Here is a 25,603-nt window from a genome sequence, read left to right as displayed (position 1 = left end):
GGGAGTTGAGCTGGTGTGCCCCTGCTTGTCTTTTTCTTTGGCCAGAGTGTCGGCCAGAGTGTCAACCAGTGAGTCTGGATATGGGTGGATATATCTGACCCCGCACTGCCCTGAGGGGTCTTAGCAGTTGGCGTGCCCTCATAGGGCACCTTTGAAGTTTCCTGCGGTGCGGGTGGAAGCCTCTGGCTCTCTCAGCGCCAGGGAAGCTTGGGAAGGCATCGATGCCATAAGGAGTTTGAGTCCCCTGCTGCTCTCAGGAGTTAGTGGCAGATCCTTTAAGGGGCTAAAGCCCCATCTGGGGAGGCACGTACACGTGGGTCCTTTGCCTGATGTGCAATGGCCCTTCTTGCCCGGTGCTGGGGACTGTGCTTTGTTTTCTTTTTGGGTACCAGCCATGGGAAGTGGTGCCGGGCAGAGCCCAGTGCCAGGGGTGTGCTGTGCACCAAGGCCGAGATATTACGTGAGTCTTGGCAGGATGGCTCGGAAGTTGGATGAAGGGCAACCTCCATGAGGAGAGCCTGCAAACAAATATCCTGCTCTTTCTGAGTCCTGGGTTGAAAATATTTACAAATACGACCCTTGTCCTTCATATGTGATTCCCCCAAGCACTTGAGGCAGCTGCTGTGGGGGTCACTTACAGGCATAGGCCTGTTAGAGTCCACGCATGGCTTAAGCCCCAGAGACTGGGGCATGTCCCTTCTGGGGCGAACTACACTTAACAACTACTTAACAACTACTATATACAAACTATTTACAAGGCCCTAAGGCTTGAAGTTAGAGGAAATGAAACCGCTAGCCCTTGCTATGCAAGGAAAGGCACTCTGACCAACTACCATAGGCGGTAAGAAGGAACAGGGAGGGTGTAGGGCCGGCGTCACTTGATATACCAACACATGAGCATGGCACTCAAGGGGGCGCTACAACTGGCCCTACGGATACCGTTAAGGCAAAAATCTCTGACGACCACACATGGGCACACACACACCTAGAATGGAATCGACATGAGAAAGCATACAAAGAAGAACCAAGGGCATGCAAAGAAAAAGCTATGCTAAAATGGAGATGCTGTTGACAGTATGTTTCAGTAATTATCTCCAAACTATGCATTATAAACCCAGATTTGAGTTAAGGTGAAACTTAAAAAAAATCTTAAAAGAAATCTAAATATTTTAATGTATAGAAATGCACAGTTAAGGAATCAAAAACAACCATAATGCTGCCCTTTACTGACACCATGGGGAATAGAGAAAAATGTGCAAAAAAAATCTAGTGTGAAGTCACAAACACTGAAATGTCAATCATAGTTTTATTGTTATTACATTGCATTACTAAAAGATGGAGTTAAATCTTAGATGTACATTTTTATATCTAAAAATATTTGAATTTCGTTTAAGTTTAACTTTAACATTGAGATTCTTGGGTTTGCTATGCTTGGTTTGTGGAGAATCTACTACACCACTCAAAAAAAAAAAAAAAAAAAAAAATCTTGCAAACCTTTCCTGAACATATAAGCTCACTGAATAGTCAGAATGTAGTAATGGAAAGGAGAATAACTGCTTATTATGAATGTGACATTAGCTATTTAAAATGAGAAGAAATCAACCCTGAGGAACCTTGTTAGTACACACTCTAGAGTTAGACTCAACGAAGGAGTGGCCTCATGAAACTATACAGAATTTTTATCATGGTGTGTTGAAATACTCTACAGTAGAATTTTTCACGTTGCTCTTTGTACAGAAGTTGGACTACAAACAGACTGTTGGTGATGTGATTCAGTTTGTTCATATACCTTGTTAATAGTAGATATCTCTGAAAAACCTACGACATAAACCAGAAGTAATGGAGTATATCGGGGTTCTCAACTTCTCTCTCTCTCTCTAAGGCCCCCCTTGACATGCTATAAAAATTCCAGGGTCCAGCAGGGGTAGGGAGAGGAGATTGGGGAGTGGGTGGGGGCGGGGGGAGGTGTGGAGCTGCTCCCGAGACTGCCGTGATCTTGTGCGGCACTTTGGGAGGGGTGGGGGGGAAATACCTCTATGTCCCCAACTCTGCCCATGGGCTCAGGGCTTCTGCCCCACAGGGAGCACCAGGGCTCAAGGCTCCGGGATTCAGCCCTGCGCCTCCCGGCTTCAGCCCCGTGAGGGATGCTGGGGATCTGGGCTTCAGCCGTGGGGCAGAGTTGGGGACATAGAGGTATTGAAAGGGCTTGTGGTCCCCCAGGGGGCAGCGGACCCCCGGTTGAGAACCGCTGGAGTACATCACCAAAATTTGTTTGCAAAATGGCTCAAGAGCTACAACGAAGGGGTAAACAAATAATCCACATTTGAGCTCAGACAACTGCAGCTACCAAAAGCCTAAATACTTGCTGAATGCCATACAAACTTTGGCAATCCCTAAAAATCTATTTAGCTACATACAGTAGTGATGTTCAGTTGACAGTATCACTTAATATCAGGAAATGCCAACTCCCTTGTGATAAAAGACTAAATCTGTCTACATATTAAATTTCCTTTTTAGAATTATTAAAATCGTAAGTAAAAAGAAATCCTCCAGCCCTAATTTCTAACTTGAACTCCAATTCTTACAACTAATACTATTTGTAGATTTCAGAGTCTATGGAATGCCACTTGTGCACTTTACTGTATCTATTAGAATCCAACACGTAAGATGGACAGTGCGACACTGGCATACCAGGTGTCAACTCATGCCAAGGCCTCAGGCCTCACTGAACACAGACAAAAACATAACTGGAAACCAGTCTGTCTTACCTGTGTATTAGTATTGTTAAGATAAATATTAGTGCTGTAAGAATGTCTTTGGTGTTTAGACATTATGATTAGTGTAGGATGCCGCATATACAGATCTCACTTATAACCTCTATCATGCATGGTATAAAGTTATGAGCATTTGCATTGTAAACCTCTGTAATTGTGTAACTCACCAAACAGGAAAAGCAACATTAATTAAGGTGAAGTGCTCATCCTGCACACAAGATGGCCCACTGAAGGCAAATGAAGAACTGTGTAGCATCAAAGGGCTTGTTGACTACATTTCCTCACTCCCTCCAGGAAGAGGAGACCTGCTTGGATTCTGGAGTGAAGGGATAAAAATCCCTGACAAAGAGAAACTGGGATCTTTATACTGTCTGGACTCTGAGGGGCAACGATTAATAAACACAGGCAAGAAATCCTCATGCTGCTTGGCATGGAGCACCCCTGAAGAATGTACAGAGCTGCTTATTTTAGAAGCTTATATTACCTTTTTAAATATAAAACTGTGTCTGTGTGTATATATATATATATATATATATGTTTCCTGTTTTAATCTTGTGAATAACTCATTTCTTTTCTCAGTTAATAAATCTTTAGTTAGTATATTACAGTATTGGCTACAAGCATTGTGTTTGGTTTATGATAGGAGTACAATTGACCTGGAATAAGTGACTGGTGCTTTGGGACTGGGAGTAACCTGAATATTGTTGTCCATCTACCAGTCCAAGTGGCAAGATAGACTGGAATGCCCAAGGGGACGGTCTGTGACTCCATGGTAAGACTGTTATAGTTCTTTAGAAGTTCACATTTTTTATTAGGCTGATGAAATCTAATTATAGAACATACAACAAGTTTGGGGTTTCTGCTCTGCTTTTTGACAGTCTTCCCTGAGGCTGCCACTCATAGGCATGAGCCATTCCAGACAGTGTGATGTACAGTATGCTAGTTTATTCAGTGAAGACCCAGTTTTCTGGGGGCACCTGCTGCCCTAACATATTGTACTAAAACACATGTTTTTGTCCCACTTTCAATATAATTGTTTAACTGCCTGACTGGCATTCTTCCATCAGCTGGCTTCACCAATCTTATATTAATAACTCAAGTTTCTACCACCTCTGGAGATTTGAAAAGGCATAAAGAGGAGAATGACACTCAATGAGAGTTGGGTGTCTAACTCCACTTGTGCCTTGTCAATTTCTCTACTGAATTGTCTGTGCAAAAGAGTGTAATATTCTAGCTTATAAACCTTTCTCCATCATAAAGGAAAAGCCCTAGCTGATCTTGTCCCAACTCTCATTAGTAACTTCATCAGAGAGTTGTATGAGACTTTCTAATGTCCACCTACTCTGATTCTTTGGTGGGAGGGGAGGGTTGTTTGTGTTTTAATTAACAGTATGCTTCCACAAACTTAAATTTTTTTAAATCTGGAACCAAGTAGTTTAAAGTTACAATAGCAACCCAACTGTGTCCAGATCAGATTAGAAAGTTGTTGTCTTCTTATTTAAAATGTTTTTCATTATACAGGCAACAATTTCACTCAAGATGTAGGTTGTTAGATGGATAATTTCATGGATTAAAACTACCCCAAGAAGAAACACTTCAAGTGTTCCAGATTTGTAGGACATAATCAAATCTCGGGGTATTTATTCCCAATTATCTATCCACTAGGCCACTGTTTTCTATTTCATGCCAATTATGTTTTCAGGATCATTCAAATGAACAAAGCTGAGTAGAAGTGGCTTAGTTCTCTTTTAGGCCTGATATCTGCTACTTGCATTCCAATTCATCCGTGTTGACCAGTTCAATATGGTCATGCTTTGCCTCATACCCCAAAGTCTTTTCTATAGTACCTGGTTCCTCTCAAAATTTTGCTCTCTTCTCCAGCTCTTCCCTCTGGCTACACACTTATGATTCAATGTTTGCTTACATGCCATGCAGTTTGAAGTTTGTATAAATTAAGATTAAACTTTTGTGATGGTTTAAGCATGCCACATTCTTCCCCTCTGATCCCCTGAAATATTTTACATTGCTAAATTAATTTTAACTCCTCCTTCCAAGTTTTATATTTTGTATGGAGCTGTTACCAATATCTTCCTTCCCTAATAATTTTTTAAATGCCATCAGTTTTTAAGTGAGTTTCTTAAGAATGACTGTCCTTGCTTCACAAAAGACATCTCCCCTTGCAATTTGATTCAACAGTGAAGTATAATGTTTCCCTCAAAATCTGCAAAAACTTCATCAGCTCTTGTTTCCTCCTTTGCAAAATTCTTGGCCAGGGACAAGTTAACTTAGATTCAAAACAGCTACTCAGTTCATGACAGCAGAAAGTTTTATCACTTTCCATATATTTTTGTGTATTAGATATAAACCATTCCCACAATTCCTCAAACAGATTTCTCCCCTGGGTCCTGCCCCATGAGCAACTGGGAGGACACCAGGGCGAGGAAGCAAGGGTCTCAAAAAGAACAGGAGTACTTGTGGCACCTTAGAGACTAACAAGGGTCTCAGTTAACCCATGTCCCAGCCATCTGAGGTGCTGACAGCTGCCGCTGCAACAACAACATTTGGAATAGCTGCAGTTCATGTTAACAATCTCATTGGTGCATTAGCACCTTACACTGGTATGATAAGACAAATGTAAGAAAAGAGCCAAAGATAAATTCAAAGCCATTAAAAAACAACAACAACAACAACAACAAAGCAAATCCCTCCCCCAAACAAAATCCCACTACTCTGGAGGAAACTAACTTTATTTTTGCCAAATTCCCATTAGATTTCTAGTGTCCCTGCTTGTCCCCAAGGAGTAACCAAGATACACAGCATCCTGACATTACCCAAAGGTAAAATACAAAGATCGGAATTTGTCATATTTGTGATCCACGTACATTTGTGAGGACTTTACCTTTTGTTTTTTAATGTATAAAATGTAATTAGTAGAAACATATCCTCACCACTTTGTACCCCGTATCTGTTTTGCATGCTTTTCTCCCTGAAAACATTAGGATTCCTTGCCAGGACAGCCTGCAGCAAGACTGGTATATCTCCCTCTGGATCATCGCTGCCAAGGTTATCTTTCAATTCTCTGGGATTGAAGAGATAAGCAAACAAAAAAAAGTGAATGTTTTCAAAATATCAGAGGCTACAGGTTAAAGCCACAGACCTGCTCAACAATAAATAGAAAGAAGTCTAAAATGTTGTCCCTCTGCGTCTCAATTTGAGATTCTTATTCCTTTTTTCAGCAGAATGGAGGAAAAGTATTTGTATCTGTCTTCATATTAATAATTTCTCTACTATTACCAGTTAGACTAATGATAAAACTTCCCATATTCACTCAGAGCCTCCTCTTCTCCATCGCAGAACAATGCACTAATGGCAAAGCCACCAAAAAAGTGTCATTTTAAGGGTACACTATTAATAAGAAGACAAACCTTATTTCTATCACTCTCAGGTTTGAGCTAACAATTTAAGCATGCTTCCTGTTTAATCAGGGAATTGCCAAATCCTTGACAGGACAGGATTGTCTGTCACCCACCCATGGGAGTTACAGGATTTTCTTTAAGATGTTCCTATGTTTACACGCCCTCCCCCCAGGCTTGGGGGCTTTTTTAAAATATTGGTTTATCTTGGGGAATTGTCTTCACAGTCAACCATAGTAAATAACTAGAACATTTGGAGAGCAGTCTAGGGAACAAAGCCCCGAAGACAAGCCAATTCACGAGACGCAAAAAAAAGCTCAGGAAGCATACTTGACAAACAGCTTGAAAATTCTGAGTACAGGAGCCAATCAAAGCAGATGAGTTATAAGAGCCAGAGTAGAAACATAAGCATATTCATAGCAGTGCTAGAGAAATAAATATGTAGCGATTATGCAAATTCCTGTACAATCATTGACTAATAATGGATGTGGGCCAGAGTACAGGAATGTTACGGGGTGTCTGATTCCTATAAACAAAGCAGGTCCAGATACTTTGTCCCAATACAGGTGCTCCGTTTGGCCAATTAAGTGGAGGGTAGAGGGCAGTACCTGGGGCTATAAAGGATCAGGGAGAATCTGAGAAGGAGCAGGTCTTTGAAAGAAGCTGGAGGAGGTCCCGAGGGAAAGGCTCAAAGCAGGAGAACAGCAGAGGGGTTTGCTGGCTGGCCTTCCCAAGCTGGAGAGCCAGGGCCAGAGGGCTGAAGGCACAAGAGCAGCAGAGGGAGTTGCCTGCTTACTTCCAAACTGGAGCCAAGGGCCAGAGAGGAGTGAAGGCAGGGAAGCGGCAGAGGGGCTTACCCATTAGCCTGTCTGAGATGAGAATGGAATAAGGGGAGTGATGGACGCTCCCTTGGTGAGGATGAACTCCCAGCAAGAGACCATGGGGGCTCCCACTGGGAAGAGTAGAGTCACACACCAGTTGGAAGGGCTTAGGTAGATATCCAGGACAGGACAGGACTGAAGAAAAGTGGTGGTGGAAGATGCTGGAGTGTAGTATGTGCCATGACAATGCATTAGCTGGTGGAGGATTTTAAGGACTATATGTAGTGGAGGGTTATAAATGGACTATGTTTTAGGACTTTTATTATGGACTATTTGCGTGATATTTTTGAAATAAACACGTCCCAAGGAAGAGCATAACTGAAGCAAGAAACAACTTAGCAGCCCGAGAGGGAAACTGGGATAGTAAACCTAGCATTGGGGCACCCGGGGATATGGGGAAGTTGTTGACAAGAGATATGAAAAAGCAGTATACAAATGATACACCCACAACCTATAAAATTGCAAGTAACAACATATCTGGAGGAAAATATACAGTTATTAATATGTAATTGTCCAGTAACCTTGCACTTAGATTAGCTAAAACTATTTAATGTTGTTCTAATACAAACTGGTACTGCAGTACACAAACTTGACAAAGTACTTGCATATTTTCAATTTTAATAAATAAAACCACTTCTTATACCTATGTTTTCTCATTTTAATCTCACAAAGAATAAACAAGTTATTCTGATACTTTGGTGTGAAGAAATACAAAGTACATACATGTGATCTGTTGACACCTGGTTGAGGCTGTGTACAAGTTGGGAAACCAGATTTTCATCCCTGCAGGCCAGAAGGCAGTTTACCTCTTCTGCTATCCGTCCATTAAAGAGCAGGCTTTTTGTAGTTGTAGCAGGTAAAGGTGATGGAAGAGGCAGCTGGTTCAAAACTACATTAGAAGAAAAAAGTAACTCAAATTATTCCACTGAAAATTAGCCAAGAGACCTGCATCAGTTTATTCTCTAGCATCCTTAAAAAAGAAACATAGTAAGTTTGAAACAAATTGAAGATCTCTGAGTTTCTCCTTAGATCAAGAAAATCTGGAATCATATTTTAAACCAAAAAATTTAATTTGGTCAACTCCACAGATTGTATTATGGGATTATTTTAAATTAAAGACATCATATGATAATGCTTTATTTTTCCAAAAAAATATTTTCTAATAAATCAGAAAACACAATCATTAATATACTAGAACAATTTAGCCTTGGAGCTGAATAAACTATTAAAAAGGGAGAAAAAAGAAAAAACAATACGATTGCACATAATTCAGTGATTGTGTACAGCCTTTGCTTAAAATTTCTTGTTTCATCTGCAAGTTGCAGTGGCATGGCTCAAGTGTTCAATGTCACTTGTTTCCAAGATGAACGGATCTAAAAATCAACGTGATTTGAGGAAATCTTGATTTAAATAAACTATGTTAATCTTGTTTTGCATTTCTACTTGTTATTTTCCTAAAGGACAGTTCCATCTCACTGATTGATACAACCATTAAAACATGTTAATTTGCAATTAAATGTAGTCTTTGAACTAAATTTGGTACTTTTTGTTAACTAGAATGATATGGTATATATCTATACAGAATTATTTCTGCAATTATATATCTTAACATATATTTATTCAGATTTTTAATTTGTACATATTTTAGGTTAATAAGAAATGTATTCATCTTTTTCTATCAAATTAATTTTTACTCATGATTTTGCATCAAGCTGGTTTTGGATGGAAATTTGAATTCCATCAAAAATGTACAAAAACAGTATTTTAAAATGGGTTTTTTAATTAGTTAAATAACTTAATTACACTGACTACATTAAAAAAAGATCAAAACGTATTTTCCATTTAAAATAAACTCATTTTTAAACAGTGTCTAGTCACCATGTTCTTCGAGTTACTAGAATTAATGGACCTCATCCTCTCCCACCTCGTTTTTATTTATATATTGAAGAGGAAAAACAAGCTTTCCTGCTTTTTAATTTCCAATTGGTGTCTCAACTTTGAACAAACTAGACCAAATGAAGAAAATATTTTGTCTGCATGTGCAGAAAAGGATACTGCCATCAGAAGTTGGTTTAGCACTTCAACAAACTCTGGTTCCAGGTGGTCATCCAGTGACTTCCACGGTTCAGTTGTTTGACTTTCTGTAAAACTTCAACAGCAAACATGTACTGCTTAAATGTTTCACCTCCAGCCCTGAAATTTATTATGATTGGCATGACTGATAGATGATTATTAGATGTTCATGTCATAGCAGCATCTTCCAGTTCAGTAGTTGGGCAGCTATACTCTGGCACTTTCTCTGTTGAGAATACTGGCAAGAAAATGAGGTAGGGTGAATTTGATCCATCTGCTTCTTCACAGCATTTAATTTAACTCTGCTATTGGATATTTCCTTCTGCGGTGTTCCTTGGAATTTCTTTCCAAATTTCAACAGCCTCAGCAACAGAGCAGCTATTTTTTTGCACTTTGTCCAAAGCTATGGAAATAGGTTTCAAAATATTCAGCATAGCTTCCATGTTTCTCTTTAGTCCAATGTTGACTACTTGGGCTGTGATAGTCCATCTATTTTGTCATGATATTCTTCTCAAATTGCCAGTTTTTAATTAACAGCTCAAAATAATCAACCACTGAATTCCATCATTCATCTTTGGGGAGACTTAGTTTTGATCCTCTGTCTCTTCAGTGAAGTTGAAGCAAAACAATTGTTACAGAAGCTTTTCATAATTTCAACAACATTTTCCATTATTGTTAGAGTATTTAAATCTTTGGCTAAAAGATATAACAAATGGATGCAGTGCTCATTTGATCTAAGTTTCAAGTTCACTTCATTATCCTTCTATAGGATTTCTTCTCATCTCAATTTCTCCATATCACTTCTAATTCATTTAAAAGTTTTACTATAGTAAGTTTAGGCCTTAACATAGTTTATCATAATTTCAAATTTAATTTTAAACACGTTTAGGTTTTAAACGAATCAAAATACTGAACAAAGATGTAGAAAAAGTATGACAAAAAACTAAATATAAAAGTACTTACGGTCTGTGAGACTAGCAATCCCTGCAAGAGTAGTGATGGGAACATGAGGCATATCCCCATTCATCCTGAAGCTCTGGGATGGGTGCCTACACAGATATTTTAGTTCAGGTGCCAGCTATCATTTCTTTCCATCTCCCAAGCACTACAAAAAGCAAACAAAAACCAAATAAACAAAAATTCAATTTGCTTAAAGCTACCTGGAATTCAAAAGGATTACAAAGTTACAATAAAGCATGAACAGTTTATATCATCCTTAGTGCACTTTTCTATTCACAGAGAACAACTTTATTAATAAACAGTAAAGAAATACGGATATAAAGGGTAGGAAACCACAAATGAATCTCATCAATACTGGGTTGAACAATTAACATGTGAGCTTATTCAAATGACAGAACAGTGATCAAAAAGGCATGCTTCTCCTAAGGATTTTATTACAAAGGAAAATGTTGATCAATTTATACACTAGCAAGCAAATTGTTAAAAGAATATCAGTGAATGAAATGTTAAGTATCAAACATTTGATGCATAAAAATTGTTATACCTGATCTTGTGAACAAATGACCTAAGATGACTGTATTTGAAAGATTAATGAAAAAAATCTGTTCACTTTGCACTTGACAGCACTTTATGCCTAGTTAGTTTCAGTATTTACCCTGTATAGTCAGTTTCCAATTTGTGGGGATCTTCCAGACAATAATAGGGTAAAGCAACATTACAAAACAGGAAAGTGTGATGTTTAACTACTAAAGTTAGCAGGGGAACCAAGGGCATATATAGCACCTTAATCTAATTACAAATGAAAAGTTCTAAACACTGTTCTGCTAATGCACATATTCTCTTTCAGTCGAAAACTTCTCCTTAGCAGATTGGTGGTAATGTCTAAGGAACTTCTATACAATTATATATGGTAACATTAGGAGGATAGCTCAATGGATTAGTAAAATCTTTCACTTCTAGGTCACTGCCTCAAATCTAATTCAGATTGGTAAATACTGAAAGTTATCATCTGAATGCTGTTTGGAGCCTTACATGAAATGAGTTAGTTGTCACAGATGAGGTTGTAGAAAGGTGTCCACTAGTTGGAAATAAAACAAAAAACCCAAAACCATCACTCCGGACATCTCTTGACAATCTAAACATAGACCCCAAAGATTCACTGGGAATGGGAAGTGAGCCAACCTCATATCTCTAGAGATGGTTCTTTCAGATCTGGGTTGAGGCATTTTGCAGGATGCGGAAGGAAGCCTCCACACTCTCTCTCTCTCTCTCTCTGCGTATTTTATAAATTAATTAGAAACCATCTTCAGAGATATCAATCCAGCACTAAAGAACACTAATCCAGCTTACACTTAAAGAAACATTATTAAGCTGTTTATCACACAGTGAATTCTTTATAACAGCAGCAACCCTAAGCATTCAAGTTTGTCAATATTTACATATAAACCACCCCAAAAACAGAACCTGCAACTGGATGTTACAACTGACATCTGGATTAAGTCTGTTTTGAAATGTAGCTCTCCAATGAAAAGTAATTATATAAAAGTGGCACCTTCTTACTCTCATGTACCCAGTCACATCTGCTTGTTTCAGGCCTAGTCTATACAGTTTTTATACTGGTATAACTATTTCAGTTAGGGTTGTGATTTTTTTTTTTGCAACTGAAATAGTTATACTAGTACAAACCCTAGTGTAAATACAATTATATCTGTATAAAGGTGTCTTATAGTGATCTATCTTATTCCCTTTCCTGTACAGGAATAAATTATACCAATAGAGGCACCTTTATAGCAGTCTAGCTGTAACCATAGTAGGGATATTATCTCACTTTAACTATAGCAGTATAGTTAAAGCAGTACAACTTTTGTGTTTAGATCAGTCCTTACTAACTACATCAAACTTTGGTTCTCAAACTTTTGTACTGGTGATCTCTTTCACATAGCAAGCCTCTGAGTGTGACCTCCCTCCCCCTTAAAAACTAAACACTTTTTTATATATTTAACACCATTATAAATGCTGGAGGCAAAGCGGGGTTTGGGGTGGACGCTGACAGCTTGTGAAACCCCACATAAATAACCTCATTACCCACTAAGGGGTCCCGACCCCCAGTTTGAGAACCCTTGAACTAAATAACTAAATCAGGGTGTAGCCGTGTTTGTCTGTATCCACAAAAACAACAAGGAGTCTGGTGGCACCTTAAAGACTAACAGATTATTTGGGCATAAGCTTTCATGGGTAAAAAACCCACTTCTTCAGGTGCATGGAGTGGAAAATTACAGATGCAGGCATTACTATACCGACACATAAAGAGAAGGGAGAGAACTAAATGGTTCTCGATGGTTCATGCATTCTAGCTACACAGAGCCATCATAGTTATGACAGGGGGAGTTGGAGTCTACTCCTCCTATAACAGAATTGTCTGAGTTCCAAGGAGTTACAACTTTACAATTCCACTAAAGACAAGGGCATAATCTGGATACATTCGAAGAACAGATTCCAGCTTGACTCTCAGATCTCAGGTTGAGTTGAAGGACTTGCAATTAGAAAATAAACAAACTTTTTATGGGTAAATTGAATACATCTGATTTGGAGTCAATATGAGATAAATATAGAATCCAAAGCAGCAATTTTTAGTCACGTCTCAGAGTAGAAATTCACTTAAATTTATACGCTAACTTCTTTGGTGTGTTTGTTTAATGTAAAAATACTTTGAGTTACCAAATGAGTGTCAGGACAGAAGTGATTTTGCAAATTGTAAAACTTCTGCTTTTTGATATATCTGTAAAACCCCTTAATTATAAATTAAATTAATTATTCAAGACATAACTTAATAGGACCATCAGGTTTTTAAAGGTTCCCTGCCAAGAATTTTATTAAAAACTGGCATTCTGGACTCTTCTAGTTCTTTATGATGTAGAAAAAGCAGCCTAGAAAAGATTGGGTTTTTTTTACTGATGGTTTTATACTCATCAAGAATGTCAACTCTGGTTTGTCCTAGTTTTGCTGGAGGAATTCTAAGAGGTGTCTGGAATGTTTATTGGGAACAGGCTGAATAGTTTAACTAAGACTTCTACTTATACAAATGTTATTCAATTACTGAAATTTTTTAAGAAGTGTTTATAAAAACAAAAATAACATTTAAAAAAGTGACTAAATCCCTTCCGTCTCAATTGCTCAAATATAACTTTGACTCTTGCAATGCCACCATATCACTAGTTCTCTGGAGCAGAGGCAGGCAAACTTTTTGACCGGAGGGCTGCACCGGGTTTTGTAAATTGTATGGAGGGATGGTTAGTGGAGGGGGTTGTGGTCACCCCCCCGCCCCGGGACTCCTTCCCCATCCAACCCCCGTTACCTGACGGCCCCTCTGGGCCCCCTGCCCCATCCACACACACCCGCTCCCTGTCCCCTGACTGCCGTCGTCCCATTGAATCACTCCTCTCATTCCTGACGGTCCCCCCGGGACCCCTGCCCCATCCAACCATCCCTTCAGCAGGGGAAGGGCTGGGGCTAGCCTCCTGGGCCAGGAGCTCAGGGGCTAGACAGAACAGTCCCGCGAGCCGGATGTGGCCCGCGGGCCATAGTTTTCCCACCCCTGCTCTAGAGTCTTCAAGTTAACAAGATCTGAATTTCTAATTTTTTTTAAAAAAGCAAAAAGGTCCCTTTCCCCAACTCTTGAACATTTGAAGCCTTCTCCTGTATTGTAAAAGGGCACAAAACCATTATTAAAACTCTGCAGGTGCCGAAAGCTGCATCATCTCTAGCGTGCTGTGTGATGACAGTGAGGGGTGAATGTATGCACCGAGGACCAAGTAGCTGCCCTACAGATTTCCTGTATCCGGACCTAGGCCAGGAATGCAGCTGACAAGGCCTGTGCCCTTGTGGAATGAGCCTTAAGAGGCAGGGCTGGGACCTTGGCCAGCTCATAACACGTGCGGATACAGGCCGTGATCCAGGAAGATAATCTTTGAGATGAGACCGGGAGTCTTTTCATGCGGTCTGCCACTGCCAAAATCAGCTGGTTCAACCTCCTGAACGGCTTTGTGCGATCAATGTAGAATGCTAACCCCCACTGAACATCCAATGAGTGCAGCCTTTGCTCTTGGGTATTGTTTTGTGGCTTGGGATAGAAAACAGGTAGAAAAATGTCTTGGCTAATACGGAATTATGACACTACCTTAGGGAGAAAGCCGGGTGAGGTCGGAGTTGCACCTTGTCCTTGTGTAAGACCGTGTAGGGTGGGTCAGAGGTAAGGGCCTTTAACTCCAACACCCTCCTGGCTGATGTGATGGCGACCAGGAAGGCTAACTTCCATGACACACAAAGAATGAGGAGAAAAAATAGCAAGAAAAGTAGACAGTAATCTTACCTGCCCTTCACAGTCATCACTTAGGGAGAGAGGTTGGAAAAAAAGGTGGAAGGAGGATTACCCAATATTTACTAATCAAGTCTGATACAAAGATTGGAGCTTTCCATCAAGATACAGGTGAGAAGCGCAACATATGAGCTCCCTTACAGTGGTTGGGAGAGAAGAGTGTGCCTTGGGTTTCTCAACAGACCCCATATTGCAAGACCCCCTATTTTGCATCAGCTTCTAGCTCAAGGGTAGACAACCTATGGCATGCATGCCAAAGGCGGCGCACAAGCTGATTTTCAGTGGCACTCACACTGCCCAGGTGCTGGCCACCGGTCTGGGGCCTCTGCATTTTAATTTAATTTTAAATGAAGCTTCTTAAACATTTTAAAAACTGTACTTACTTTACATACAATAGTTTAGTTATATATTATAGACTTATAGAAAGAGACCTTCTAAAAACATTAAAATGTATTACTGGCACGCGAAATCTTAAATTAGAGTGAATAAATGAAGACTCGGCACACCACCTCTGAAAGGTTGCTGACCCCTGTTCTAGCTTGTTGTCACATGGCAATTTTCCAAGTCCCAATTACATTATATGGAAAGAGAATGCAATGAATACCATATAAAATTCCACTGATTTGAATACATCTTTGTTTACTTGGATAACTATAACCTATTGTATGTCTCCTATTAGGAAAAGAATACTGGGATTTTAAAACCACCACAAACAACAAATTTTTAAAATGTGTCTTGTAAAATAATTATTAAAACAGAATGAAATGTATACATTTTATATGGTCTATTGAAGATGTTCAAAATATGATTTGCGTGGCTTTTATTACATTTTGGAAACCTTTTTTCGTGTACTTTATATACACATAAGCCTGCCCATCTCCACTTCAGTCATTTTCTCAGTGATCAACTTTTATTCATGCCCTCACTTTCATTTGCACTAGCAACTATTGTATCGGATATTGTGGTTGTCTAGTATGAATTCACGAATATGAGTAAGATAAGGAAATGGAATGGTATAGTATTTTTCTCCATTCTTAAAGAAATTTCATATTATAGCTGAAGTTTACTTAAAGCAATTTTCATTTTAATAAAGTTTCTCAAGCACAACGCATGGAATTCTTTTTGAACAATATTAACACTGAGGTTAAACAGAACTGACAGCAAGTTAACTTCCTTTACTGCACCTGTCACCATCTCATCTTTTCTACCACTGAATTACATTTGTTTATTGCAAGTACAATGCTGCAGAGGTACAGAAACTTAGTAAAGGAAACTGGTGCACACAGATATGGTTTGGTTTTCTTTAACCGGGACACAACAATCTTCAAAAACTCAAATGCTACTTGAGGTTCTTTACTTGAACTGGATGCCACTTTGCACACAATTTTAGCAGTTACTTAGTTTTACAATAGCTGGCTTGAAAAATTCCCTTGCCCACAATAAACAGGAAACTTTTTCCAGACAAATGCTACCAATTGTTTCAAAATCTAAGCTTTCATTACAACAATTAAGTTAGTACGCAAAGATGACTTTTCAAATTTGTAAAATAAAAGTATAAAATAATAGAATGCTGTCTTCCCAAATCTGTAGATATCTCCTGGTGTCTCTTGCTTTCCCAAACTGCAGATATGTGAAAACTGACTGGACCTTTGTCAGTTTCCCCTGCTATTATTGGGAACCTTATAAACTGCACTGAAACAAAAACACACCAGAAAAAAATCTGCAAATTTTCACTCTACTGGAGGCTAGAAAAGCCATAAGTATCAGAGGCAGACATTATCAACTTAGATGCTTCACCAGCACCTGCCACCATAATAGTCAAGCGTAATATAGATATTAACTGGGAAGGAGGACCCAAAAACAGAGTTAGTTTAGCAGCTACCTCACTCTTATAGCAGCCAACTCTGGAGTATGAGTGAAGAACAGAGACAAAATTCCCATTCCCATTCCCCTTCCCCTTCCCCCCCCCAGCCACCATAAGATCTTTGAGGACATATATGCGGGAGATTGTAAAGCTTTATGTTTCAGACAACTACTTTTCAGAAGCTACAAAGATAAAATCCTGCATATTATCCAAGGACAGCACACTCCATTTGCTGGCAGCTTTGGGCAAGGAGTTTTTGCTTCTTAAAGGACCAGGTGTAGTGTGTGGTATGCAAAATAAAGCCATCAGAAACCAGCCAAAACTGTAGTTTGTATATGCAACTAGGTTTTGCACATTGTGTATATTCAGTAAATACGGTTGTTTTTAATCCTACTGTGCCGGTGTGATTTCTACATATTCTGTTGTAGAAAGACAATAAATACTGATAGAGATTTGGGAGGATGAAGAAATGGCAGAACAAATATAAAAAAAGAAGGTGATACTGAACAAAAAGGTGAAGAAAAATAAATAAGACAGAGACTAATGCAAGAAAAGATGCACCTAGAAAACAACAGAAAAAGTGTAGTTAAGTCGAGATGAGAATGAAGGTATTAAAAACAAAAAAAATTTCAAGCCCTGTACAATAACAGGATACCGGGAATTTTAACATGATGCAGCTTTCTAGTACAGTTACATAACAAAAAAATATGTTAAAAGAAATTTTTTAGGTTATAGTTTTAAGGACTTGAAAAATTGAAAATGCCAGATTTAAGGATGCCAGTGCAACCTTAATTCTACCTTGTGTTTCCATCCTGCACACTCAATAACGAGGGTTCTATGGAAAAAAATAGTACGTGATGATGTAATTAAAGATTGTATCACAATGCAGATGCACAAGGAGAGCAAAATTAAGATTGCACTTTGGCAACTGCAAGTGAAGAATTTCCCAATTTTAGAGTGCTTGACTTTACAAACTCAAGCTACTTCCTTTCAACATAGCTTTTTGGTATGTAATTTCCTAGGTTATTTTTAAAAGTAAAAATAAATTTTGTGTACAAATGTAACTCCCTCCCCACACATCATTCATTAGCAGGATTACCATAGGCGCTTAACACCCACCAGCAGCCAGCTCCCCCCTCCTCCCCTACAGCCCTCCCGCCTGCTGGCGGCCCGGCCGATCAACTCCTCCTTCTCCTTCCCAGCACCTCCTGCCCACTGTGATCAGCTGTTCCGCGGCATGCAGGAGGTGCTGCAGGGGAGAGGGAGGAGCGAGGGCAGGGCATGCTTGGGGGAGGGGCAGAATGGGGTGGGAAGATGCGGGGTGGGGGCAGGTCCTTGGGAGAAGGAGTGGAGTGGGGGCGAGACCTGGGGCTGAGCAGGTGGTTGAGTACCCACGGGGAAGGAGGAAGCCGGCGCCTGTGCCTACCACTTTAATTATAGCAATAACGGTATTAGCTGACAGCAACAGAAGGCTATTACTCTGTCAGGGACTGCAGGTGACGAAAGGGCTGCTAGCGCAATATTATGGGTGCGTTGGGGTTGGCAATGGCTGGCCTGGCTCTTTCCCCCAACCCGAGAATCTGAGGGAGCTCCTGGCCCACAGGTTACCTTTACAGGGATAAAAGAGGGGAAATGAGACAGTAGGACCATGTGGGTTGGAGAGTAGGGAGCCCAGCCTGGGGCTCTTTCCTCCTGACCCCAACTGCTAGAGCTGTTCTGACAGCTCCCAGGTGTTTCTCAGTGCAATCTTCACTGGAGGTGATACGGAGAGGTTTTTTTGGTGGCCTGAGCTTTGCTCTTTAGAATGTGTGTTAAGTTATTATTTTCACACATTGCCAAAGATTTTCTGAGGAACTCAAGCAAGAGATGGAAAATGGCAATTTTTAACAATTTGTAACTCCGCTATAGTTGAATGGAATTGCATAGCACAAAGAAAAGCACCTCTCCAGCCCAATGCTTTCTTCTTGTTGAATTTCAAAGGCCTGCTACAAACAATGAACATGCTAAAGAATCTTAACAAAGGTGCAAGAATCTTTCATAATGGAAAGTGTACAGCGAGCTAAATATAAGGGTTGATACCAGCAAATTCTTGTAATTTTTAGTGCTAGGTATTGTACAGTCATATGATGACAGCCCTCTGTTCAAAGAACTTAAAACATATAAAGAGATAGAAGGATGGAGAAAGGTATACAAATATATAAACTAAGTAATCAGTTAGGACTATGATTAGAACACTTATTTACACTCTCTCCTCCCGAACAGTATCCTCAACAACCCCTCCACCTAACCATCATTGGCTCCTTCTTCATGATTTGCTAGCACAGAAGCTTGCACCTGTGTGAAATCCCAAAGAAAAAAGGGCCTGTTCTGTTAACTGCCCCTGTTTTTATTACTTAATTTTTAATCCTTAGCTACTTCTCTTTTTAATCACTTTTAACCTTTACCTATTAACTCAAACCACCTTCCCCTCCTCCCCCTTCCTAGCTATCTGGGAGCCCCAGTCTACTAGCTTACCCACTGCTGCCCATGCTAAGAGTACCTCATGTCCAGCCTGCCTAGCCACATATAGAATCAGGGTCATTGTGAGGAGAAAAAAAAACAGTAAAAATACAGACACCGTTAAAACAAAAGGTGCAGAAATTTTCTTTATTGGTGATAGAAAGCTAAACGATCCCCACATTAAAAAAAAATCACATATAAAACTATAGAGTTATTTTTAAAGATCTGTAAGCAACTACTAAGTAAGACACAATATCAAGGTGTTCAAGTACAAACCATCCACAGTCCAAAAATCCTAAATATGATATGAATTAAGAAGTTATAGCATACTGAAACAATACGTTTCCTCCCACATTTCTTCAAGAATTAATGAAAGCTAGAGGATCCACAAAATTTCAAGAAGTTCTTGCTTTATGAATTCTCTACTGAAACATAATAAAATACTTTTATTGGAATACAAAAATCACAGCAGGATATTGTCACTTAGGGCACAAAACTCTGCTTTAAAAAGGTATGTCAAAGCTCTTTAAAATTTTGTTAGCTTTTTAATTTACAAGAAACTGTTTGTTTTAAATGTAAATATATCTTTCAGCACTTGCAATAATGTAACTTTATGCTAGTGGATTAGCATAGCCCAAAAAGTGGAGCTGTTTTCATTGCTCTAGTCAATTAAAAAAAACAAACAAACAAAAAAAAACACACAACTCCAAAAAGCAGACTGGCATAAACAGTGAAAAGTAAATTAGAGTTGAATTCATTTCAAAATTCTCAACAACAGTTAGGCGGCTCGTGTGCTGTGTCCACTGATCAGAATTATAATTATTTCATTCTTACCTTTTGCTCCCCCATCTGTTTGCTGTAGCAACCTATAACATAGTTAGATTGTACAACTTTATGTTAAGCACGTACAAGTACACAGCAAGAAGACTGACTGTACCTCAATGAGATCTCAGTCCTTGTTTGAGACCCTTATGCCGCAATACAAATTAATAAACAGTAATTATCACCTATAGTGTTACTAGTAAAATATGTGAGGGGGGAGGTTTAAGACATTTTTAAACTGACAATTTTAAAGCTCCAATGTTGATATCCCCACCTCCTATACGAAGCCTGATTAAGTGGGATTTGGGTGTGGAATTATGAGATGTAAGGGCTTGTCTACTCTACCGCGCGGGGTTGATCTAAGATACACAACTTCAGCTACTTCACTGCAGTAAGTCAACAGCTGATGCTCCCCCATTGACTCCGCTTGCGCTTTTCGTTCTGGTGGAGTACCGGAGACAACAGGAGAGCGCTCAGCGGTTGATTTATCGTGTCTATACTAAGAGGTGATAAATCACCCCCCGCTGATCCGGCAGGTTGTGTAGACAAACCCTAAGAGTATGACATTGAAATTCTTCTCTTCACTATCACCAGGTGATGACGTTCCCATACAGTTCCTCTATGGCTGTTATACCCACTCATCAACTTCTCCAGAATTTTTCATTAAAAACAAAAGAAAAATTCTACCCATTATTGGTTGGGCAAGAAGATGATCCCCTGAGCATGGCTTAAGTGCAATGCTCAGATATGAATCTGAGCACACTCAGATAAACAGATCATAAAACCAGAAGGGAATCACTATAATCATCTAGTCTGACCTCCTGTATTAGCGTGGAGAGAGTTTAGGAATTGCCCCAGGATAGTGAGGCCTCATCTTAATTTGGTCCTCTGGTTATTAGGTGTCTACCAGTAAATGATTCATGTCTCTGTGTATGAGGGGGTGGATGGAGAAAAAGGATGGGTAAGAAGGGCATGAAAGAGACACAGACAAATGAGTTAGTTAGAAAAACTAGGATATTGAGGGGTGTGGGTTTTTTTTTTTTTTTTTTTTTTTTTTTTAAGGATTAATGGGGACAGTGGAGAGAAAAAAATATAGGGGTGACAGCAGAAAACACAATATAGAAAAGGGAATGAGAGGCTGTATACAGGGATTAAAGGGAGAAAAAATGGAGGGGGGTGAACACACTGAAGGCAGTCAAGGTGAGGAAACACTGATCTCCAACAGAAATAAAAAATAAACTGGAGCAAAGCCAGGAAAAGAAAAGATAAAACAAAAACAAGCGCTATTGTATTAGTCTTCTTTTCCGATAGAAAGTGGATTGACATCTACAATTAAATATAGCTCACAAGTTGAAACAACTTTTTATTCTCATAATTGCAGGGAATGTAACTTTTTTACCCTTACTAGCAAACTCAGTTCTCAAACTAGTGTTAGGTAAAATTGTTAATTCTAGCACTTATGGATGATTTCTCACCGCTTATAGGTTTCTTCCCAATCCCTAACAAAAATACCAGTTTTTCTGTGTTGGTGTGTTCTCTTTGAATCTTGTGACAGAGCGGTGGAAGAATAATAGAGGGAGAAATGTGTTTGTGAAGTTATGCACACGTTCAGTAACGTGAAGACACTTTGTCAGAACTAATATTTAATATACAAAAAATCAAATTAAAAAAATAATGTTTCCTTTCCCCACTCTACTGTATATTGTCCACTTAACTTGAAAGATCTTTAGGAAAGAAACCTATTATATCTGTGAAGGGCCTAGTACATTTTTAAAAAGTTTTATAAGTAATCAAACAGTTTTGTACATCTTTAAGGCCTTTGTTATGCAACATAAATAAGAAAAAAGAGCATAACTATTGTGAGGCTGCACTTTGCAGTTCTCCTTTTAAAATGTTCAAATACTTTAAGAGTAATTGGTAAAACTTTCCCAGTTGGGTATTATTTTTATCTAGAAATTTTACCATATACCTTTTTCAAATAAAAAAAGGCAATGGTTATTAATTTTCTATTTGTGCACCAGCATCAGACTGATGTAATCTCAACTGCATGAACAGGGTCAACTTCTGCCATAGCACAGAATAATACAGCTCCCACACAAGTTCAAGCCATTTTAAAAATTCTCTCTGTAAGCTGTGTACTTATTTTTCTAGAAACCAAACATAGTATATCAAATTCAGATGCTTTTATTAATATAATGGTTTAAAAACTGTCACATTTTGGCTTAAATGACTTTTTTCTTGTTATTTAAGATTTATATAAACCTCTATTGCTGCTTGTACGACTACAATGCACAATACAAAAGATATAAATACACTCACCAAACCCCTCCAACCCTCAGTTTCTCTCTAATCCCCCCTCACTGCAACCATCCCCAACAAAGCCTGAGGCAATACTCTCTAGTTCAGTGGTTCTCAACCAGGGGTACATGTACCCCAGGTGGTAGGCAGAGGTCTTCCAGGGGGGTACATTAACTCATCTAGATATTTGCCTAGTTTTACAACAGGCTACAGAAAAAACACTAGCGAACTCAGTACAAACTAAAATTTCGTACAGTGACTTATTTATACTGCTCTATGTACTATACACTGAAATGTAAGTACAATACATTCTAATTGGTTCATAATTATATGGTAAAAATTAGAAAGTAAGCTATTTTTCAGTAATAGTGTGCTGTGGCACTTTTGTATTCTCATGTCTGATTCTGTAAGCAAGTAATTTTTAAGTGAGGTGAAACCTGGAGATACGCAAGTCAAATAAGGTTGCCAGGCATCCGGTTTTCAGAACACCCAGTCAAAAAGGGACCCTGGTGGCTTCGGTCAGCACCACTGACTGGGCCGTTAAAAGTCTGGTCGGCAGCGCAGTGGGGTAAGGCAGGCTCCCTGCCTACCCTGGCACCACACAGCTCCCGGAAACGGCGACATGTCCCTGTGGCCCCTAGGCAGAGGGGCAATCAGGGAAGCTCCACACACTGCCCTGCCAAAGCACCAGCTCCGCAGCTCCCATTGACCGGGAACCATAACCAATGGGAGCTGCGAGGGCAGCACTTGCAGGTGCGGGCAGCACGCAGAGCCCTGTGGCCCCTCCCCCTTGGGACCACAGGGACATGCTAGCCGCTTCCGGGAGCTGCACGGAGCCAGGGCAGGCAGGCAGGGAGCCTGCCTTAGCCCTGTTGCACTGCCGACTAGGAGCAAGAGCCGCCCAGCTGGAACCCAAATCCCGAACCCCCTCCTGTACCCCTACCCCTACTGCAGGTCGGAATCCCCTCCCGCACCCCAACTCCCTCCCAGAGCCCGCATCCTAACCCCCTGCCAGAGCCCATCCCCCTACCACATCACTGCACCCCCTCCTACACCCTAACTCCCTCCTAAAACTTGCACCTCAACCCACTGCCCCAGCCCTGAGCCCGCTCCCACACTCTGAACCCCTCAGCCCCAGCACAGAGCCCCCTCCTGCACCCCAATTTCCTGCCCCAGCCCAGAGTCCCCTCCTGCATGCTGAACCCCTCATTTCTGGCCCACTGAGGAGCCTGCAACCACAGCCGGAGCCCTCACCCCCTCCCACACACCAACCCCCTGCCCCAGCCCAGTGAAAGTGCGTGAGGGTGGGGAAGAGTGAGCGACCTGCCGCTGGCCGCTTCCAGGGCACAGCGTGGTCTGTGGTGCCAGGACAGGTGGGAAGCTTGTCTCTTCACCCCAGCTGCGCCGCTGACCGGGAGCAACTGGAGGTAAGCCCATGCTCCAACCTCGGAGCTCTCACCCGCAGCCCCCCCCCCAAGCTCCCATTGGGTGGGAACCAGCCAATAGGAGTGCGGACCTGGTGCTCGGGGCAGGGGCAGCGCATGGAGCCCCATTGCCCCCCTGCCTAGAAAACTTTGAAAAACACTGTACTAAGGTATAGTACTAAATTAAGTATAAAGTTATTCTTCTTATGGGATACAAATTCCAAACACCAAATTAATAACAGAAACAAATCAATTACAGTTGGAAGGAGCAGTCTACTACCAGAGATCACAGATGAGAAACTATGACAGAGCAGACTGATATGCACCTAACCGCTTACTCCAAGTAATAAAACTCCATTAAAGAGCGTAAAAGCTCAGAGAAGCTTCTAACACTACATATTAGAACAAACCAACCAGCACTTCCAGAAATTAAAAGGCCCAGGTGTGCATGCACTAGTAGTACCTTTCTATAAATACTAGGTACAGAAGTGATAAATACTGGAATCAGAAGAATGATTCACATTGTAGCAACAGCCAGAAGATGCAGAATTCTCTCTACAGTACAGATAAAGGTCAAACTCAGTATTTGAGTGAACTCAATATGCTCAGATACCAAAGTGATTAACTCATTGGAAAATTGAATAAGGTTAACAAAGTATAACTTGTGAACCAAAAAGTTAAGGAATTTGAAATAAAACATTAAGACCGTTTAGAAGCCTCTCTAAACCAGTATTAAGACAGGTTACCTAAAAGCAACTGCAATAGTAACTGGTTAATCGCCTTACAAATACCTGTAATAAAAGGCACACAATACAAAAACAAATAAAAAAGAACAGGTAAGCAAACTAAGTTGGAGAAAACAAAGGGCTATGAGGGTTAATGGAGCCAATGAGCAGTGGAGCTATGCTGATTTACACCAGCAGAGGCTCTGACCCAAAATGTGTAATTTTATCTTGCTTGTTACCTGGAAACTACAAAAAGGTGAAAACATGCCAGAACCTAAGATTTCCTGAGAACAATGGAAAAGCCTCTTTCTTACTCCTATCTTAAAAATCACAGGTCCACTTAGTTAAAGCAGTCCTTTTCAAATACAGCAAATGTTATATATTTCAATATATACAAAAATAAAACACACCTTTCCAGGGCTGACACCGTACTAAATTTTTTCAAAATGCACTTAAAAGAATCCCCACTGAAATAGGAATAAATGTAAGTATTTAGGATAAAGTCATACTCTTAGCTCCGGAAAGAGCAAGCTGCTACTGCGGCTTCCACATCAAAAAAGCAATACCAATAGCAAAATCTGAAATCTCTTTAAGTAGCTTCAAGGTGCAGCCTAAACAAAACAATCCATCTGTTTAAAAGCAAACTGTACTTGAAAATTGTTTTCCCCACTTTTTGTAGCCAACAATAGTAAGCCGCTCTAAAACCTGAAATATTTTAATGAGTTTTTCTTGCTTGCCAGTTTTGTACAGTACAACCTATAAAAAGCAGTTAAAATTTTAGCCAAGAGTTACTCATAGTGTTTATTACTGTGTCACGAGTACTTTGTGGGAAAGGGAAAACAAACACCATTTGCAACTGAAGCTTAAAATACAGAAACATGTCTGTCTGGCATGATACCACACTTTTTGAGGAACTGATTTATACACACACTAAAGGGAGAGAGAGTGGTTGGTATGGTTCAGGATTGGAAACGTGTACCTCATAGTAAGTGAATTAGTGTGGATGCGGTCAAAGCCTGACCAACGCCTACACAATTTAAACGACTGAAGCAATTGTGCACTATATTGTGTATTTCATTTAATTTTAAAATATATTATCAATCAATATTTTAAAAGTGCAACCTATTACATCTTTCTTGGGTTTGCTAATCATTTCTCACCCAGATTTCACTCCACTTGAAATGTTTTTCTTCCTATCCTAAACCGTGGTACAATTTCTCATGTGATCTCTTCAGTTTGTTTTCTCTCTTCTTTCTCTCTCCCCCCTTCACCCTTATCAGTTCCTCTATCTCCCTATATTGGCTCCATCATCTTCACTGCCACATCACTCTCCCTACTGTACTAAAAATACAACACAAAAATTAACCCATCAATCTCTCCTTTGCAACTCCTCCCATCACATCAGGGGCTTGGAAATTGTTCTAGATACCTGATAGCTAGTGTGTTAAACCTTTTAGGTTGACGGACACAAAATTAATGCACACAAAAAATTGTT

At 39.9% G+C, this 25,603-nt stretch overlaps 1 protein-coding gene across 5 annotated transcripts in view; it reads right to left on the bottom strand.

Annotated features, from left to right (window-relative positions):
• NIPBL (NIPBL cohesin loading factor) overlaps positions 1–25,603 on the bottom strand; it is a 287,142-nt gene that overhangs the window by 158,663 nt on the left and 102,876 nt on the right. For 3 of the 5 annotated variants that reach the window (XM_034774774.1, XM_034774771.1, XM_034774775.1), the window contains exons 2-4: positions 10,105–10,246; positions 7,792–7,957; positions 5,723–5,853 (exon numbers count right to left, since the gene is read on the bottom strand). In XM_034774774.1, coding sequence (XP_034630665.1) covers positions 5,723–5,853; positions 7,792–7,957; positions 10,105–10,168 — 361 coding nt within the window. In that variant the 5' untranslated portion in view covers positions 10,169–10,246. Of the gene's footprint in view, positions 1–5,722; positions 5,854–7,791; positions 7,958–10,104; positions 10,247–25,603 lie in introns of those variants that run through there. The other 2 variants (XM_034774772.1, XM_034774773.1) reach the window with 1 other exon arrangement.

Source organism: Trachemys scripta, chromosome 6, assembly GCF_013100865.1.
Source record: "Trachemys scripta elegans isolate TJP31775 chromosome 6, CAS_Tse_1.0, whole genome shotgun sequence".
NCBI classification, from domain to species: Eukaryota; Metazoa; Chordata; order Testudines; family Emydidae; genus Trachemys; species Trachemys scripta.
The sequence above is the reverse complement of the archived record's forward strand: the minus strand, read 5'-3'. Positions and strand labels throughout refer to the sequence as shown.